General features: G+C 48.4%; 2 protein-coding genes across 7 annotated transcripts in view; one reads left to right on the plus strand and one right to left on the minus strand.

The window, feature by feature from the left end:
• The window catches only part of aars2 (alanyl-tRNA synthetase 2, mitochondrial (putative)), a 13,057-nt gene extending 5,699 nt beyond the window's left edge, over positions 1–7,358 (plus strand). Inside the window, exons 10-22 of one of the 6 annotated variants that reach the window (XM_083690152.1) lie at positions 435–553; positions 815–983; positions 1,159–1,328; positions 1,947–2,060; positions 3,786–3,926; positions 4,930–5,067; positions 5,157–5,257; positions 5,363–5,471; positions 5,598–5,760; positions 5,935–6,045; positions 6,120–6,203; positions 6,330–6,455; positions 7,108–7,358. In XM_083690152.1, coding sequence (XP_083546278.1) covers positions 435–553; positions 815–983; positions 1,159–1,328; positions 1,947–2,060; positions 3,786–3,926; positions 4,930–5,067; positions 5,157–5,257; positions 5,363–5,471; positions 5,598–5,760; positions 5,935–6,045; positions 6,120–6,203; positions 6,330–6,455; positions 7,108–7,133 — 1,571 coding nt within the window. In that variant the 3' untranslated portion in view covers positions 7,134–7,358. The remainder of the gene's footprint in view (positions 1–434; positions 554–814; positions 984–1,158; positions 1,329–1,946; positions 2,061–3,785; positions 3,927–4,929; positions 5,068–5,156; positions 5,258–5,362; positions 5,472–5,597; positions 5,761–5,934; positions 6,046–6,119; positions 6,204–6,329; positions 6,456–7,107) is intronic. The other 5 variants (XM_083690153.1, XM_083690154.1, XM_083690149.1 and 2 more) reach the window with 5 other exon arrangements.
• A 9-nt stretch (positions 7,359–7,367) lies between these two features.
• Positions 7,368–15,000, minus strand: part of LOC310819003 (calpain-2 catalytic subunit-like) — a 17,146-nt gene continuing 9,513 nt past the window's right edge. Inside the window, exons 8-21 of the mRNA XM_083690169.1 lie at positions 14,967–15,000; positions 14,477–14,637; positions 14,154–14,323; positions 13,465–13,476; positions 12,757–12,968; positions 12,604–12,640; positions 12,292–12,357; positions 12,081–12,138; positions 10,208–10,272; positions 9,589–9,657; positions 8,493–8,571; positions 8,206–8,322; positions 7,927–7,985; positions 7,368–7,734 (exon numbers count right to left, since the gene is read on the minus strand). The exon at positions 14,967–15,000 is cut by the window's right edge and continues 41 nt beyond it. Of these exons, the coding sequence (XP_083546295.1) occupies positions 7,711–7,734; positions 7,927–7,985; positions 8,206–8,322; positions 8,493–8,571; positions 9,589–9,657; positions 10,208–10,272; positions 12,081–12,138; positions 12,292–12,357; positions 12,604–12,640; positions 12,757–12,968; positions 13,465–13,476; positions 14,154–14,323; positions 14,477–14,637; positions 14,967–15,000 (1,163 nt within the window). The 3' untranslated portion in view covers positions 7,368–7,710. The remainder of the gene's footprint in view (positions 7,735–7,926; positions 7,986–8,205; positions 8,323–8,492; positions 8,572–9,588; positions 9,658–10,207; positions 10,273–12,080; positions 12,139–12,291; positions 12,358–12,603; positions 12,641–12,756; positions 12,969–13,464; positions 13,477–14,153; positions 14,324–14,476; positions 14,638–14,966) is intronic.

Below are 15,000 nucleotides of genomic sequence, written 5' to 3' on the forward strand. Positions count from 1 at the left end.
TACTAATGTGATAATTGAATAAATTTGTAAACATTTATAAAAACCTGTTTTGGCTTTGTCATTATAGGGTATTGTGTGTAGATTGATGAGGGGAAAAAATTAATTGAATCCATTTTAGGATAAAGCTGTAACATAACAAAATGTGGAAAAAGTGAAGGAGTCTGAATACTTTCCGAATGCTCTGTTTGTCTATCTATCTGTCTGTCTGTCTATCTATCTATCTATCTATCTATCTATTTGTCTGTCTATCTATCTATCTATCTATCTATCTATTTGTCTGTCTATCTACCTATCTAACAGCTGGTCTCAGGTCAGATTCTAGAGAGTTTTGGGACTGTTCCATTGGTTCTATTGTATTGTGGCAAGTGCAGCTAAACAAAGAAACAAATACTATTTAAACCCAAGTCTAAAATAATCGTGTGTGTGTGTTCTAGCCCCCGTGGCCTGGTCTCTGCATCGTGACCTGGGTTTCCCTCTGGACCTGGTCAGCCTGATGCTGGAGGAGAGTGGGAGGAGGCTGGACCAGGAGGGTCTGGACCACATACAAGAACAGGTGAGAGGAGAGGAGGAGGAGGAGGAGGAGAGCGAGGGAGAGGGAGAGGAGAGGAGAGGAGAGGAGAGGAGAGGAGAGGAGAGGATGGACCAGGAGGGTCTGGACCACATACAAGAACAGAGGAGAGGAGAGGAGAGGATAGAGGATCTATCTATCTCTCTTTCTCTTTCTCTCTCTTTCTTTCTATCTGTCTATCTCTCTCTATTGACTAAAAGCTTAATTAAGATGATGAACCCCCCCCCCCCCCCCCCCCCTCCCCAGCTGAGGTCCCAGGTCCAGGTGTGTGAGGGAGGAGACCCCCCCGGGAGGAGTGACCCCCCTCTGGTCCCCCTGACCCTCCACACCCTGGCTGAGCTCCAGACCAGAGGGGTCCCCCACACTGACGACTCCCCCAAATACAGCTACCGCCTCGTACCCCACGGCAAATACGGTACGCTACCAACCTGTGGTTCTGTGACTGAAAACAGCAGATGGAGTTTAGTAGTGTTACAGACTCTCTCTCCCTCTCCCTCCCTCTCTCTCCCTCCCTCTCTCTCTCTCTCCCTCCCTGCCTCTCCTTCCCTTGCTCCCTCTCTCTCCCTCCCTCTCCCTCTCTCCTCCTCCAGAGTTTGCTCCATGTGAAGCCCGGGTGCTGGCCCTCCTGTGTGGCCAGGCTGAGGTGGAGGAGGTGGGACAGGGACAGAGGTGTGGTGTGATTCTGGACTTCACCTGTTTTTACGCCACGCAGGGAGGCCAGTCACATGACCATGGATACCTCACCAGGCACGGACTACAGGTAGGCGTGTGTGCGTGCTCAATGGCCAGCGTATCAAGTGTGTATGTGTTACTGTGTGTGTGTGTGCGTGTGCGTGTCTAACTGTGTGTGTGCGCGCGGCGTGCGTGCGTGTCTAACAGTGTGTATGTGTGTGTGTGTGTGTTACTCTGTGTGTGTGTGTGTGTGTAGGTGTGTGGGTGTGACTGTGTGTGTAACTTAACCAAATGGTACTTAGAGGTGCTGGTTATAATGAAACAAACAACTAATGATTTCTAGTTGTGTACCCACTATTATGTGACGTGATGGTTTATACTGAATGCTTAACAAACCCAAGACGTGGTTCCGGTCTCCAGCCTTCCTCAGCGCCTGCTGTTCCACCTGTTCTCTAGTTGAAGACACAAGATGTCAGATCTGCTCCTTATGGCTTCACTCGTGGCTCAATGACCAGAGCAAATAGGAGAGGTGATAGGGGGCACCCCAATGGCCAGAGCAAATAGGAGAGGTGATAGGGGGCACCCCAATGGCCAGCTGCATCAAGTGTGTGTGTGTGTGTGTGTGTGTGTGTGTGTGTGTGTGTGTGTGTGTCTCTAACTGTGTGTATGTTACTCTGTGTGTGTGTGTGTGTGTGTGTGTGTGTAGGATGTCCTCTACCCAGTGGTGGGGGTGCAGCAGGTGGGGGGGTACGTGGTCCATCAGGTCATCACTACGGAGGATCTGAGGATGGGTGACCAGGTGCAACTCCACCTGGACCAGGTAAACACAACACTGTTACAGAGACACGTAGTATGGATAAAGTGTGTGTGTGTGTATATGTATGAAGTGTGTATGTATATGTATGACGCGTGTGTATATATATGTGTGTGTATATGTATGACGTGGGTGTATATGTATAACGTGTGTGTATATGTATGACGTGTGTATGTATATGTATGATGTGTGTATACAGTGCTGCTTGAAAGTTTGTGAACCCTACAGGGATGGTCATTATTTTTGTATAAAACATTCAAATTAACTTATAAAATCTTTATCTAAACCCCAATTCATAATAAAGACATTCCAAATAAAGGACAGAAACAAAAAAATATTATATTTTTAATAAACATTGTTTATTTAACGAAAGTGGTTTATTTAACAAAAACTCAGATTTCATGTGTGCAAAAATATGTGAACCTCTTCAGTCAGTAGCTTGTGGCACCTCCATTAGCAGTGATAACTTGGAGTGAACGTCTCGTATCGCCACTAATCAGTCTCTGACAGCTGGTTTGAGGGACTTTTGCCCACTCCTCCTGAGAGAACTCAGCCAATTGAGTGAGGTTTGAAGGGTGTCTGGCATGAACTGCCCGCTTCAGGTCCTGCCACAGCATCTCGATTGGATTTAGGTCAGAACTTCGACTTGGCCAATCCAAAACACAAATCTTCTTTCTCCTGAGCCATTCTGATGGCTTGAAGTTCTGTTCAAGAATCTCCTGGTATACCTCAGAATTCATGATTCCCTTAATGATGTGGAGTCGTCCAGGTCCAGAGGAGGAAAAGCAGCCCCAGATCTTGACATTCCCACCACCATGCTTGACTGTTGGGATAAGGTTCTTTTGGTGGTAGGCAGTGTTGGGTTTTCGCAAAACATGGACATTGATTGTGACCAAAAAGGTCAATTTTGGACTCATCTGTCCAGAGAACGGACCTCCAGAAACCTTCAGGCTTGGCCAGCTGCTCTCTGGCAAAGTTAAGATGAGCAGTTTGGTTCTTTTTTGACAGCAGAAGCTTCTACCTAGAAACCCTCCCATGAACGCCATTTCGATTCAGTGTTGTTCTTATTGTTGAAGCATGCACAGTTACCAGAGATGCAGCAAGGGAGGTCTGCAAATCTCTAGATGTTATGTTTGAGTTGGCTTTTACCTGATTTATTATTTTTCATGTGGCTCTTGGAGATATTTTGGAAGGGCGTCCACTTCTAGGCCGAGTTGCTGTCATGTTAAATGCTCTGCGTTTGTAAATGATTTGCCTCACAGTGATGGAGTGACTGATGGAGCTCAAATCTTGTTGAGATAATTTTCTAGCCTTCCCCAGACTGATGTGCTCTCACTACTCTCTTCCTGATGTCCTCTGAGATCTCCTTTCCTCTCGGCATGGTATACATATACACACACATTTCATATATATACACACACTCCATACACATATACATATATATATATATATATATATATATGTATGTATGTATATGTGTATGGAGTGTGTGTGTATGTGTATGAAATGTGTGTGTGTGTGTGTGTGTGTATATATGTATGAAGTGTCTGTGTGTGTGTGTGTGTGTGTGTGTATATATATATATATTATTTTTGACAAAACTAAAGATATACGAAAGATGCGTTTTGCCACAGAGATTGTTGAGGAGTTTGGAGTTGATGCTGATATATATATTATGTATGTATGTATGTATGTATGTATGTATGAAGTGTGTGTGTGTGTTCTCCCCAGGCCCAGAGATTGTCCTGCATGGTGAACCACACGGCCACTCATGTCCTGAACTTCTGCCTGCGTCAGCAGCTGGGACCCTCGGTGGAGCAGAGGGGCTCCCACGTCTCCCCCCACCACCTACGCTTCGACTTCAGCATCAAGGTGTGTGAGAGTGTGTGTGTGTGAGATGATTGGGTCTCTGTCCGTTCGTACACCTCCAACACCACTGGGACTGATGAAGCTCGGGTGACTGAGGGGTGTGGCCATACAGATGGGACGTTTACGAAATTACACTGATTGGCCCATTTTTGACAAAACTAAAGATATACGAAAGATGCGTTTTGCCACAGAGATTGTTTAGGAGTTTGGAGTTGATGCTGATTCTTTATTAAACAGGTCATAATCGGGTGCAACGTGGAGCGTTAGGAGTGGAGCCTAACAGGAGGCCGAGCCTGACACATTAGGGAATAATATTTTGAGAAATCAACGCAAAGCTGTAAGAAGCAAGACTGATAATTGATCAAATAAGCACTGGAGGTTCCTGTGACCTGTAGCGTCAGTGCAGTGGAGCCTGATGAAGGAGGCCTGGAGTCTGACCAGGTTGGGAGTGAAGTCTGTTATGCAGCTTGATTTAAGAGCGACACTTGGCCTACATGGATACAGAAACCAGAGTTGTATAAAAGTTGGTTTATAGCCGGTCGCATTTGGAACCAAATCATTTGGCTGTGCAGATATTTTGTCTTAGCCTGAAATCTGTGTTAGAAGTCTTGTATCAATAGTTAGTACAATGGTAGCCTAATGATGCCTAAATCAGCAGAGGCATTGTGACTGCCTATGGCCCCTGGTCCGAGCATTGATTACTTTATCTTATGACGACTGGATAGGTGATTCACTTACTTAAACAAATGGATTTGTTGTAAGTGGCTTTGGATAAAGACGTCTGTAAATGCCATAAATGTAAATGTAAGTGTTTGTTGTTTTTGGTCACAGAAGGTGACGCACTAAGAGAACAGACCAGAGTAGCAAGGAATAAACGTCCTGCTTCAGGGTTAGGCTTCTCCATCACCTCCTTCTCTAGGGTTAGGGTTCTAGAGGGTTAGGGTTCTAGAGGGGGGCTACATCATGTTCACTGTACACTTGTTTTATTTTCCTCTCCTCCTCCCAGGGGCTGTTGAGCGTGTCCCAGCTACAGGAAGTAGAGCGCCACGTACAGGAAGTGATCAGAGCGAACCAGGAAGTCTACGTACAGGAGGTTCCACTGGAGCAGGCCAAACACATCCCTGGACTCAGAACCATCGACGAGGTGACCTCAACCCTCTGACCTCTACCCCCTAACCTCTGACCTAACCAGAGATGGTGTATATTGTAGTAATGGTTGATTTGTGCCCCCAGGTGTACCCTGACCCAGTCAGAGTGGTGTCTGTGGGGGCGCCTGTGGATCAGCTGTTCAGTCAGACAGACACACACACGTCAGCTGAGCTCTGCTGTGGAACGTAAGGCTCCCCTGGCTCTTTACTGGCTGGCTGCTTGATTGACAGGGCTCTGGACCAATCCCCTCTCGTGTGTGTGTGTGTGTGTGTGTATGTGTGTGTATGTAGCCACCTCTGTAACACAGGGGGGATCAGGGACCTGGTGGTGGTCTCAGAGAGGCAGACGGTGAAGGGAGTCAGCCGCATCGTGGCTGTAACCGGGGACAACGCCAGAGAGGTGGGCCAGACCATAATACTCAGTACACTCAAACGCCGTAGTCACACACACATGCACACACACACACACACGCGGGTACATGATAGGAAGATCTATTTTAAACGCTGTTGTCTGATTGGCCACCAGGCTCGGGAGGCGGGGCATGCTCTGGCGGAGGAGGTGGAGTCTCTGGGGGCGCGGCTGGCGGCTGGTCCTGCCCTGTCGCTCTCAGCTGCCCACCGATTGGCCAAAGAAGTGGGTGTGCTGACGGATGTATGTATGCTGTCATGTTTGAACACACAGACACACGGTATTAACCCCCCCCACACACACATTTTGGGGGCCATTTTGAGGGTCATTTCGGGGGGAAATTTAAATGATTCTTTCAAGTTGTTGAGCCCCCCTGTATTTGAAACTGTCTGACACAATTTGATTACTGAAAGCAGAGCAGCAACAACTAAAACAGTGTTGTTGTTGTCTCTAGGCGGTGGATGGTACTCCTATCCCCCAGTGGCAACGCAGAGAACTGCAGGCTCGCCTCAAAGTCCAGCAGAGGAACACCAACACCGCCATACGCAAACTAGAGACCAGAGAGGTAACAAACACACACACACACACACCCCCCCACCTCAACACCGACCCTAACACCAACACGTGTGTGTGTGTCAGGCTACAGTGAAGGCTCAGTCAGTCTTGGACAACAACAACAACAGGACCGTTCTGGTGGAAGCTGTGGAGACAGACTCTTTATCAGTAAGAACCTTATAGAACCTTACAGAACCATTAGAACTCTGACCATAGAGAAGTGGACCTGTGCCCTACCTTTCCGAAAGACAATTTCTGAACTCCGTGTGTGTGTGTGTGTGTGTGTGTGTGTAGGTCCTGATGAAGACAGTGAATCAGGTGAGCTCCAGGTCTCCAGGTCGTTTGGTCCTCCTGCTGTCTCTCCTCCCCTCTGGCAGGGTGCTGTGTGCCTGCCAGGTCCCCAAGGTAACACACACACTGGTCAGTCTAACCCCCCCCCCCCTCCCCCCAGGGCATGGTCAGTCTAACCCCCCCCCTCCCCAGGGCATGGTCAGTCTAACCCCCCTCCCCAGGGCATGGTCAGTCTAACCCCCCTCCCCTCTCCCCAGGGCATGGTCAGTCTAACCCCCCCCCCCCTCCCCCCAGGGCATGGTCAGTCTAACCCTCCCCCCAGGGCATGGTCAGTCTAACCCTCCCCCCAGGGCATGGTCAGTCTAACCCCCCCCCCCCTCCCCCCAGGGCATGGTCAGTCTAACCCTCCCCCCAGGGCATGGTCAGTCTAACCCCCCCCCCCCCCCCTCCCCCCAGGGCATGGTCAGTCTAACCCTCCCCCCAGGGCATGGTCAGTCTAACCCTCCCCCCAGGGCATGGTCAGTCTAACCCCCCCCCCCCCTCCCCCCAGGGCATGGTCAGTCTAACCCTCCCCCCAGGGCATGGTCAGTCTAACCCCCCCCCCCCCTCCCCCCAGGGCATGGTCAGTCTAACCCTCCCCCCAGGGCATGGTCAGTCTAAACCCCCCCCCCCCCCCCCCCTCCCCCCAGGGCATGGTCAGTCTAACCCTCCCCCCAGGGCATGGTCAGTCTAACCCTCCCCCCAGGGAGTGGTCAGTCTAACCCCCCCCCCCTCTCCCCAGGGAGTGGTCGGTGTCAGAGCCTGTGATTGGGCGGCGGCGGTGTGCAGTCGTCTGGGCGGGAACGCCGGTGGCTCGGTCACCGTGGCGACGGGGACCGGGGCCGCCGATGACATCACTGACGCGCTCCGCTGGGCCGAGGAGTACGCACGCCAGAACACCCACAATGCACCCTGACTCTGTGTGTGTCCATGATGCTCATTCCAGTCGTCTACTTTCTTTGTTTTAGAGGAAATAAAGACGATTTCAACATGTTTTTGTGCTTGTTTCTCATTGACATGATTAGGATTATTTATTCAAACCATTCAGGTGTTCATTGTAACAATATAGTTTAAATCTTTATCTCCAAGCAAACTGACCCTCTCTCTAAAACATCAGCTGAGTTAATTTGGTCATCCTCTCCTCCTCCTCCCTAACCCTAAACCCTACCACCCTGTCCAACATCCTATTGACAGCCCAACCTTAACCAAACCCTTAACCCTAACCTTAACTGTGGCCAAATGTGAACAAATTCAGAAATTCGACATCAGTTTGCTGTTCTTTCTTCTCCCTTTAGTTTTTCCAGAGTGGGTGGGGCTTTGGTTGGAGTGGGCAGGGCTGGGAGGTCTAGAGCATAGCCACGTTCAACCACTAGAGGGAGACAGAAACACCTGTTCACTGTGTGTGTGAGAGAGAAGTACTCAGACAATGTGGAGAAATGTGCCTTTGGCCTCACAAACACATTATACATGACATCAAACAGGAAGTACATGTGGCCTGGGGTGGTCCAGTGGCAGGCAGACAGGTAGACAGACAGACAGGTCCACCTTTATGCCGACTCACCTCCAGGAAGGTCAGCTCCACCTCGCCCGTCTCATCCTGGTCCAGAGTCTTGAATGTTTCTGTGGCAACAAACTCACACTCAGAATGCTGATGAGGATTTGCTTAAAGTCCTAAAGCATTTCATTAGACTGTATCTATCAAATATACTAGATAACATTTGTGTGTCATTTTACACAATTATTCTCTCCAGAGAGACAGCCAACCGCCGCAAGACAGATGCACTTCATTTTGAACACTTCCATTTTTCCACTCTGCTGCCGCCCCCTGGTGGATACTCACTGAACATGGACTCCAGACGCACCAAACAGCCCACAAAGTTGTCAAAGTCGATGGTGAGGTTTTGTTCACTGTAACGAGCGACCATGATCTGGTGGAGAGAGTTGTTCAGACTGAAACCTGAGAGAGAGAGACAGAGACACACACACACACACACGGGTACATTGGGTGGAATGGGAGGAATAATAATGCCAGCCTCCTCTACAGGTGTGTGTGTGTTAGGGGGTCTTACCAGCCTCCTCTACAGCCGTGTGGGTGTGAATGTGTGTGTGTGTGTTAGGGGGTCTTACCAGCCTCCTCCACCGCCATGCGCATCTCTGTGGAGCTCATGGTCCCTGATTGGTCAACGTCCTTCTGGCGGTAGATGTTCTGGAACCAATCACAACACAGAACTAAACACACAGGGACCAATCACAGGGCTAGAGACTTGAACTGTGACTGTTCCCAGAACTACTTATTATCATACTTCATTTTGTAGCCAATCATGTTGTTGCCTGATAAACACCAGATAAAACACTACTCTAGGTGGTGAGTGTTCTGGAACTAACCCTAACCCTAACCCTAACCCTGATAAACACCAGATAAAACACTACTCTAGGTGGTGAGTGTTCTGGAACTCTTTGGCAGTTAGTGAGGTAACTGCATGTTGCAGCAGCTTGGTGGTGGTTAAACTACATTCAAATCCTTGTGGTGTTTCCTGTAGTTAACTATCTGTTTTTGCCATGTAGCGGTAATGGATTATTCCAGCCCTTGAAATTCAATTTCCCTACTGTTTCTTCTCTTCCTGCCTCTGGTCTGTTTCTTCTCTTCCTGCCTCTGGTCTGTTTCTTCTCTTCCTGCCTCTGGTCTGTTTCCTCTCTTCCTGCCTCTGGTCTGTTTCTTCTCTTCCTGCCTCTGGTCTGTTTCTTCTCTTCCTGCCTCTGGTCTGTTTCTTCTCTTCCTGCCTCTGGTCTGTTTCTTCTCTTCCTGCCTCTGGTCTGTTTCTTCTCTTCCTGCCTCTGGTCTGTTTCTTCTCTTCCTGACTCTGGTCTGTTTCTTCTCTTCCTGCCTCTGGTCTGTTTCTTCTCTTCCTGCCTCTGGTCTGTTTCTTCTCTTCCTGACTCTGGTCTGTTTCTTCTCTTCCTGACTCTGTTCTGTTCTGCACACTGTTTGAATATTTTTCTCTTCCAGTGATTTCAGTTAGAACTTTCTGTCACATGGTCTGCTCATGTCTCAGTAACTGACGGTCGTGTGTTGGATAAGGTAGGTTCCATTTAGTCAACTACTTTTTCAGAGTAGCTTTAGTTTGACAAACGATATTTCTGATGATTCTAATAACTGTAATGTACTGTAAACGGACAGTGAGATCCTAAATGACAGTAATAGAATGTAAAACCAGAAACCAACCAGGTAGGTTTCTATTTTGGTCCACAGAACCTTGAACTCCACCAGACCCAACTTCCCACTGCCGTCTTTCTGTGGCTGGGTTAAGAACAACACACCATGAAACATCTAACTACTACTACTATACTACTACTATACTACTACTACTACTACTACAACAACTATATTACTACTACTACTACTATACTACTACTACTACAACTATATTACTACTACTACTACTATACTACTACTACAACTATACTACTACTATACTACTACTATACTACTACAACTATACTACTACTACTACTACTACACTACTACTACTACTACTACTACTATACTACTACTACAACTATACTACTACTACTACTACTATACTACTACAACTATACTACTACTACAACTATACTACTACTACTATACTACTACAACTATACTACTACTACTATACTATTACTACTATACTACTACTACTACTACTACTATACTACTACAACTATACTACTACTACTACAACTATACTACTACAACTATACTACTACTACTACTACACTACTACTATCTAACTACCACTACTCACTGTGTGTGTGTGTGTGTGTGTGTGTGTGTGTGTGTGTGTGTGTGTGTTAAAGGATACATCCAGCAGGTTGACCATGTTGCGACAGGTCTCCAGACTGAAGCCGCTGGTCTTGATTTCCTTTCCTGCAACACAGAGGAGAGAGGTGAGACAATACACCTACACACACTACACACCTACATCTACAACACACACTACACACCTACATCTACTACACACCTACATCTACAACACACACTACACACCTACATCTACTACACACCTACATCTACAACACACACTACACACCTACATCTACTACACACCTACATCTACAACACACACTACACACCTACATCTACAACACACCTACATCTACAACACACACTACACACCTACATCTACTACACACCTACATCTACAACACACACTACACACCTACATCTACTACACACCTACATCTACAACACACCTACACACACTACACACCTACATCTACAACACACCTACATCTACAACACACACTACACACCTACATCTACTACACACCTACATCTACTACACACACTACACACCTACATCTACAACACACACTACACACCTACATCTACTACACACCTACATCTACAACACACACTACACACCTACATCTACAACACACACTACACACCTACATCTACAACACACACTACACACCTACATCTACTACACACCTACATCTACTACACACACTACACACCTACATCTACTACACACCTACATCTACAACACACTACACACCTACATCTACAACACACTACACACCTACATCTACAACACACACTACACACCTACATCTACTACACACCTGCAACACACACTACACACCTACATCTACAACACACACTACACACCTACACACACTATACACCTACATCTACTACACACACTACACACCTACATCTACTACACACCTACATCTACAACACACTACACACCTACATCTACAACACACACTACACACCTACATCTACTACACACCTACTACACACACTACACATCTACAACACACACTACACACCTACATCTACTACACACACTACACACCTACATCTACAACACACACTACACACCTACACACACTACACACCTACATCTACTACACACACTACACACCTACATCTACAACACACACTACACACACTACACACCTACATCTACAACACACACTACACACACCTACATCTACAACACACACTACACACCTACATCTACTACACACCTACTACACACACTACACACCTACATCTACAACACACACTACACACACCTACATCTACAACACACACTACACACCTACAACACACACTACACACCTACATCTACTACACACACTACACACCTACAACACACACTACACACCTACATCTACAACACACACTACACACCTACATCTACAACACACACTACACACCTACATCTACTACACACCTACATCTACAACACACACTACACACCTACATCTACTACACACCTACTACACACACTACACACCTACATCTACAACACACACTACACACCTACATCTACTACACACCTACTACACACACTACACACCTACATCTACAACACACACTACACACCTACATCTACAACACACACTACACACCTACATCTACTACACACCTACATCTACTACACACACTACACACCTACATCTACTACACACACTACACACCTACATCTACTACACACACTACACACCTACATCTACAACACACACTACACACCTACACCTACTACACACACTACACACCTACACCTACTACACACCTACATCTACTACACACACTACACACCTACACCTACTACACACACTACACACCTACATCTACAACACACACTACACACCTACATCTACAACACACACTACACATCTACAAACACACACTGTTTCTACATCTACAATACTTACGTTTTGTCACAACTTTGTTGAGGATCTTTCTGAGCTCGAAGGCGGATATTTCACTGTCCTTTGGACAGAGAGCAGAGAGGTTGAATATGATTCAGAATACAGTTTCAACAAACGCTTCCTGTCTTTACATGCAGGGTCATGTGACTCTTCATAGAATGTATCATTGGTTGAGGTCGTCACAGTGAGAATTGGTCGTCATGGTGATTCTCACCTCCCCTGCCAGCTGTCCGAAGAGGTTCTTGAACCGCTCATCCACATCTCCTTCATCTATCTCTATCTGAAACACACACACACACACACACACACACACACACACACACGCACCATAATTGTACACCTGGAAGATGTTACCCAGGCTGTCCAACATGGCCGCCCTGTGGTTCTGGAACCTGTATGTCCCTTCTAGTGTTTTAAACCAACTCTTTGTCCCTTCTAGTGTTTATAGCTCTGTGTTTAAACTAACTGTATAAACCAACTCTGTGTTTAAACCAACTAGTGTTGTTATAACTCTGTGGTCATGTACCTCTTCAACTTTGGACTCAATAGGATCGTCCAGCTCCCTGAAACACAGACAGACAGACTGACATCAGACCCTCCTTCTCAGACAGACAGACAGACAGGAAATAGTTAGTTCAGATGTAAACAGGATATAGTTGGCTCTAAACAGGAAACTGACTGGAACTCGGCCTGCTTCTCCGAGAAGACGCGGACGCAGAAGTCTCCGTTTTGATTGGGGTCGAAGGTGGAGGGCAGGATGAGGTACTCCCCAGGCGGGAGGCAGAAACGGCTGCACACTTCCCTCAGGTTGATGAAGGTCTCGGAGCGCGCCGCAGACGCGTTCCTCAGGAAGAAGTTCCTGTTCAGGTGGACGTTCCTCTGGCCAGAGAACTGGAAAATAACACAGAAATACACACAGTTAAATACATAATACACTGATACTCTATAATAATACATAATCCTCCCCCTCCCTCTCCCCCCCTCCCCCTCCCTCATCACATACCCCCTCACTCCTCCCCTCCCTCATCACATACCCCCTCCCCCCCCTCCCCCCTCCTCCTTCATCACATACCTCCTCCCTCCCCCCTCCCCCTCCCTCATCACATACCTCCCCCCCATCCCTCCTCCCTCCCCCTCCCTCATCACATACCACCTCCTCCCTCCCCCCCCTAACCCTCCCTCCCCCCCCCCTCCTCCCTCCCCCTTCCCCCCCACCTCCCTCCCCCCCCCTCCCTCCCTCATCACATACCTCCTCCCTCCCCCCTCCCTCATCACATACCTCCTCCCTCATCACATACCTCCTCCCTCCCCCTCCCCCCCCTCCCTCATCACATACCACCACCACCCCCCCCCCCCCCTCCCTCCCTCCCCCTCCCTCATCACATACCTCCTCAGGGACCTGGACAGAGAAACGACACAGAGACAGAGTTAGACACCTCAACCTACAGCTCCCAAATATACATTTAATTTACATTATTAGATATTAGTTATTAATATATATACATATTAATATATAATATATATTAATATTAATTAATACAGCTCACAAAACAATTACAAACTACATTGTGCATCGATAAACACATACATCCTCCTCCCTCCATCCTCCTCCCCCCATCCCCCTCCCTCCATCCCCCTCCCCCCATCCTCCTCCTCCCTCCATCCCCCTCCCCCCATCCTCCTCCTCCCTCCATCCTCTTCCTCCCCCCATCCTCCTCCCTCCATCCTCCTCCTCCCCCCATCCTCCTCCACCTCCTCCTCCTCCCCCCATCCTCCTCCTCCTCCTCCCCCCCATCCTCATCCCATCCTCCTCCTCCCCCCATCCTCCTCCACCTCCTCCTCCTCCCCCATCCTCCTCCTCATCCTCCCCCCATCCTCCTCCTCCTCCCCCCATCCTCCTCCCTCCCTCCATCCTCCTCCTCCCTCCATCCTCCTCCTCCCCCCATCCTCCTCCTCCTCCTCCTCCTCCCCCCATCCTCCTCCCTCCCTCCATCCTCCTCCTCCCTCCATCCTCCTCCTCCCCCCATCCTCCTCCTCCTCCTCCCCCTCCCCCCATCCTCCTCCTCCTCCTCTCACCTCGTAGATGGCGAACCCGATGGTCTGCATGTCCTCTCCCACCTTCCGTAGGCGGCGCCGGTTCTTCTGGATCAGCCCGACCACGAAGCTGCATCCCTCCTCCCCGTCGTCTGGGTCGTCATCCTCCTCATCCAGCCGGATGATGAACTGAGGGTTGGTCCAGAACGTGTCTGGGGGGAGGGAGGGGGGAGGGGAGGGGTTAGGGTTAGGGTTCGGGTTCATTAATTACTAGGGGTGGTTTCTATGGTAATGAGGGTAGTGAGTTACTAGGGTTGGTTTCTACGGTTCCTGGGGTGGTTTCTACGGTAACGTGGGTGACTTACTGGGGAAGTTCCTGCAGCCGCCGGCCGTAGAGCCCCGCCTCCAGCTGCCGTCAAACTTTGACAACGCCCACTTCTTGATGCCGTCATCAGACAGGGCGTCCGGGGTCAGGTTACAGATCTCCAGACGGGAGTAGTGACGCAGGAAGTCTGAGAAGGACATCCTACACACACACACACACACACACGCCGGGTTATGTACAATCATGGTTGTGAACCATTTAATCCAAAGTTTGATTTGACTATTTTAGAAAAGATGTCTAGATAGATGCTACAATGATTATCACCTCCTGAGCAGGTAGGGTTAGGGTTAGTGTTAGGGTTAGGGGGGGTTAGGGTTAGGGTTAGGGTTAGGAGTTAGGGTTAGGGTTAGGTTCCTCATCCTTCAAAGTTAACTAGAAAAACTGATGCATACATTAGAAACTGTGGAGTATGGCTATGCTAGGCTAAGCTATGCTAGGCTAAGCTATGTTAATGTATAAACCGTGTTTACCAGAACTCTCCGTCCTCTGAGCGGAGACTCAGCC

This window comes from Argentina silus (assembly GCF_951799395.1).
Source record: "Argentina silus genome assembly, chromosome: 18".
NCBI lineage: Eukaryota > Metazoa > Chordata > Actinopteri > Argentiniformes > Argentinidae > Argentina > Argentina silus.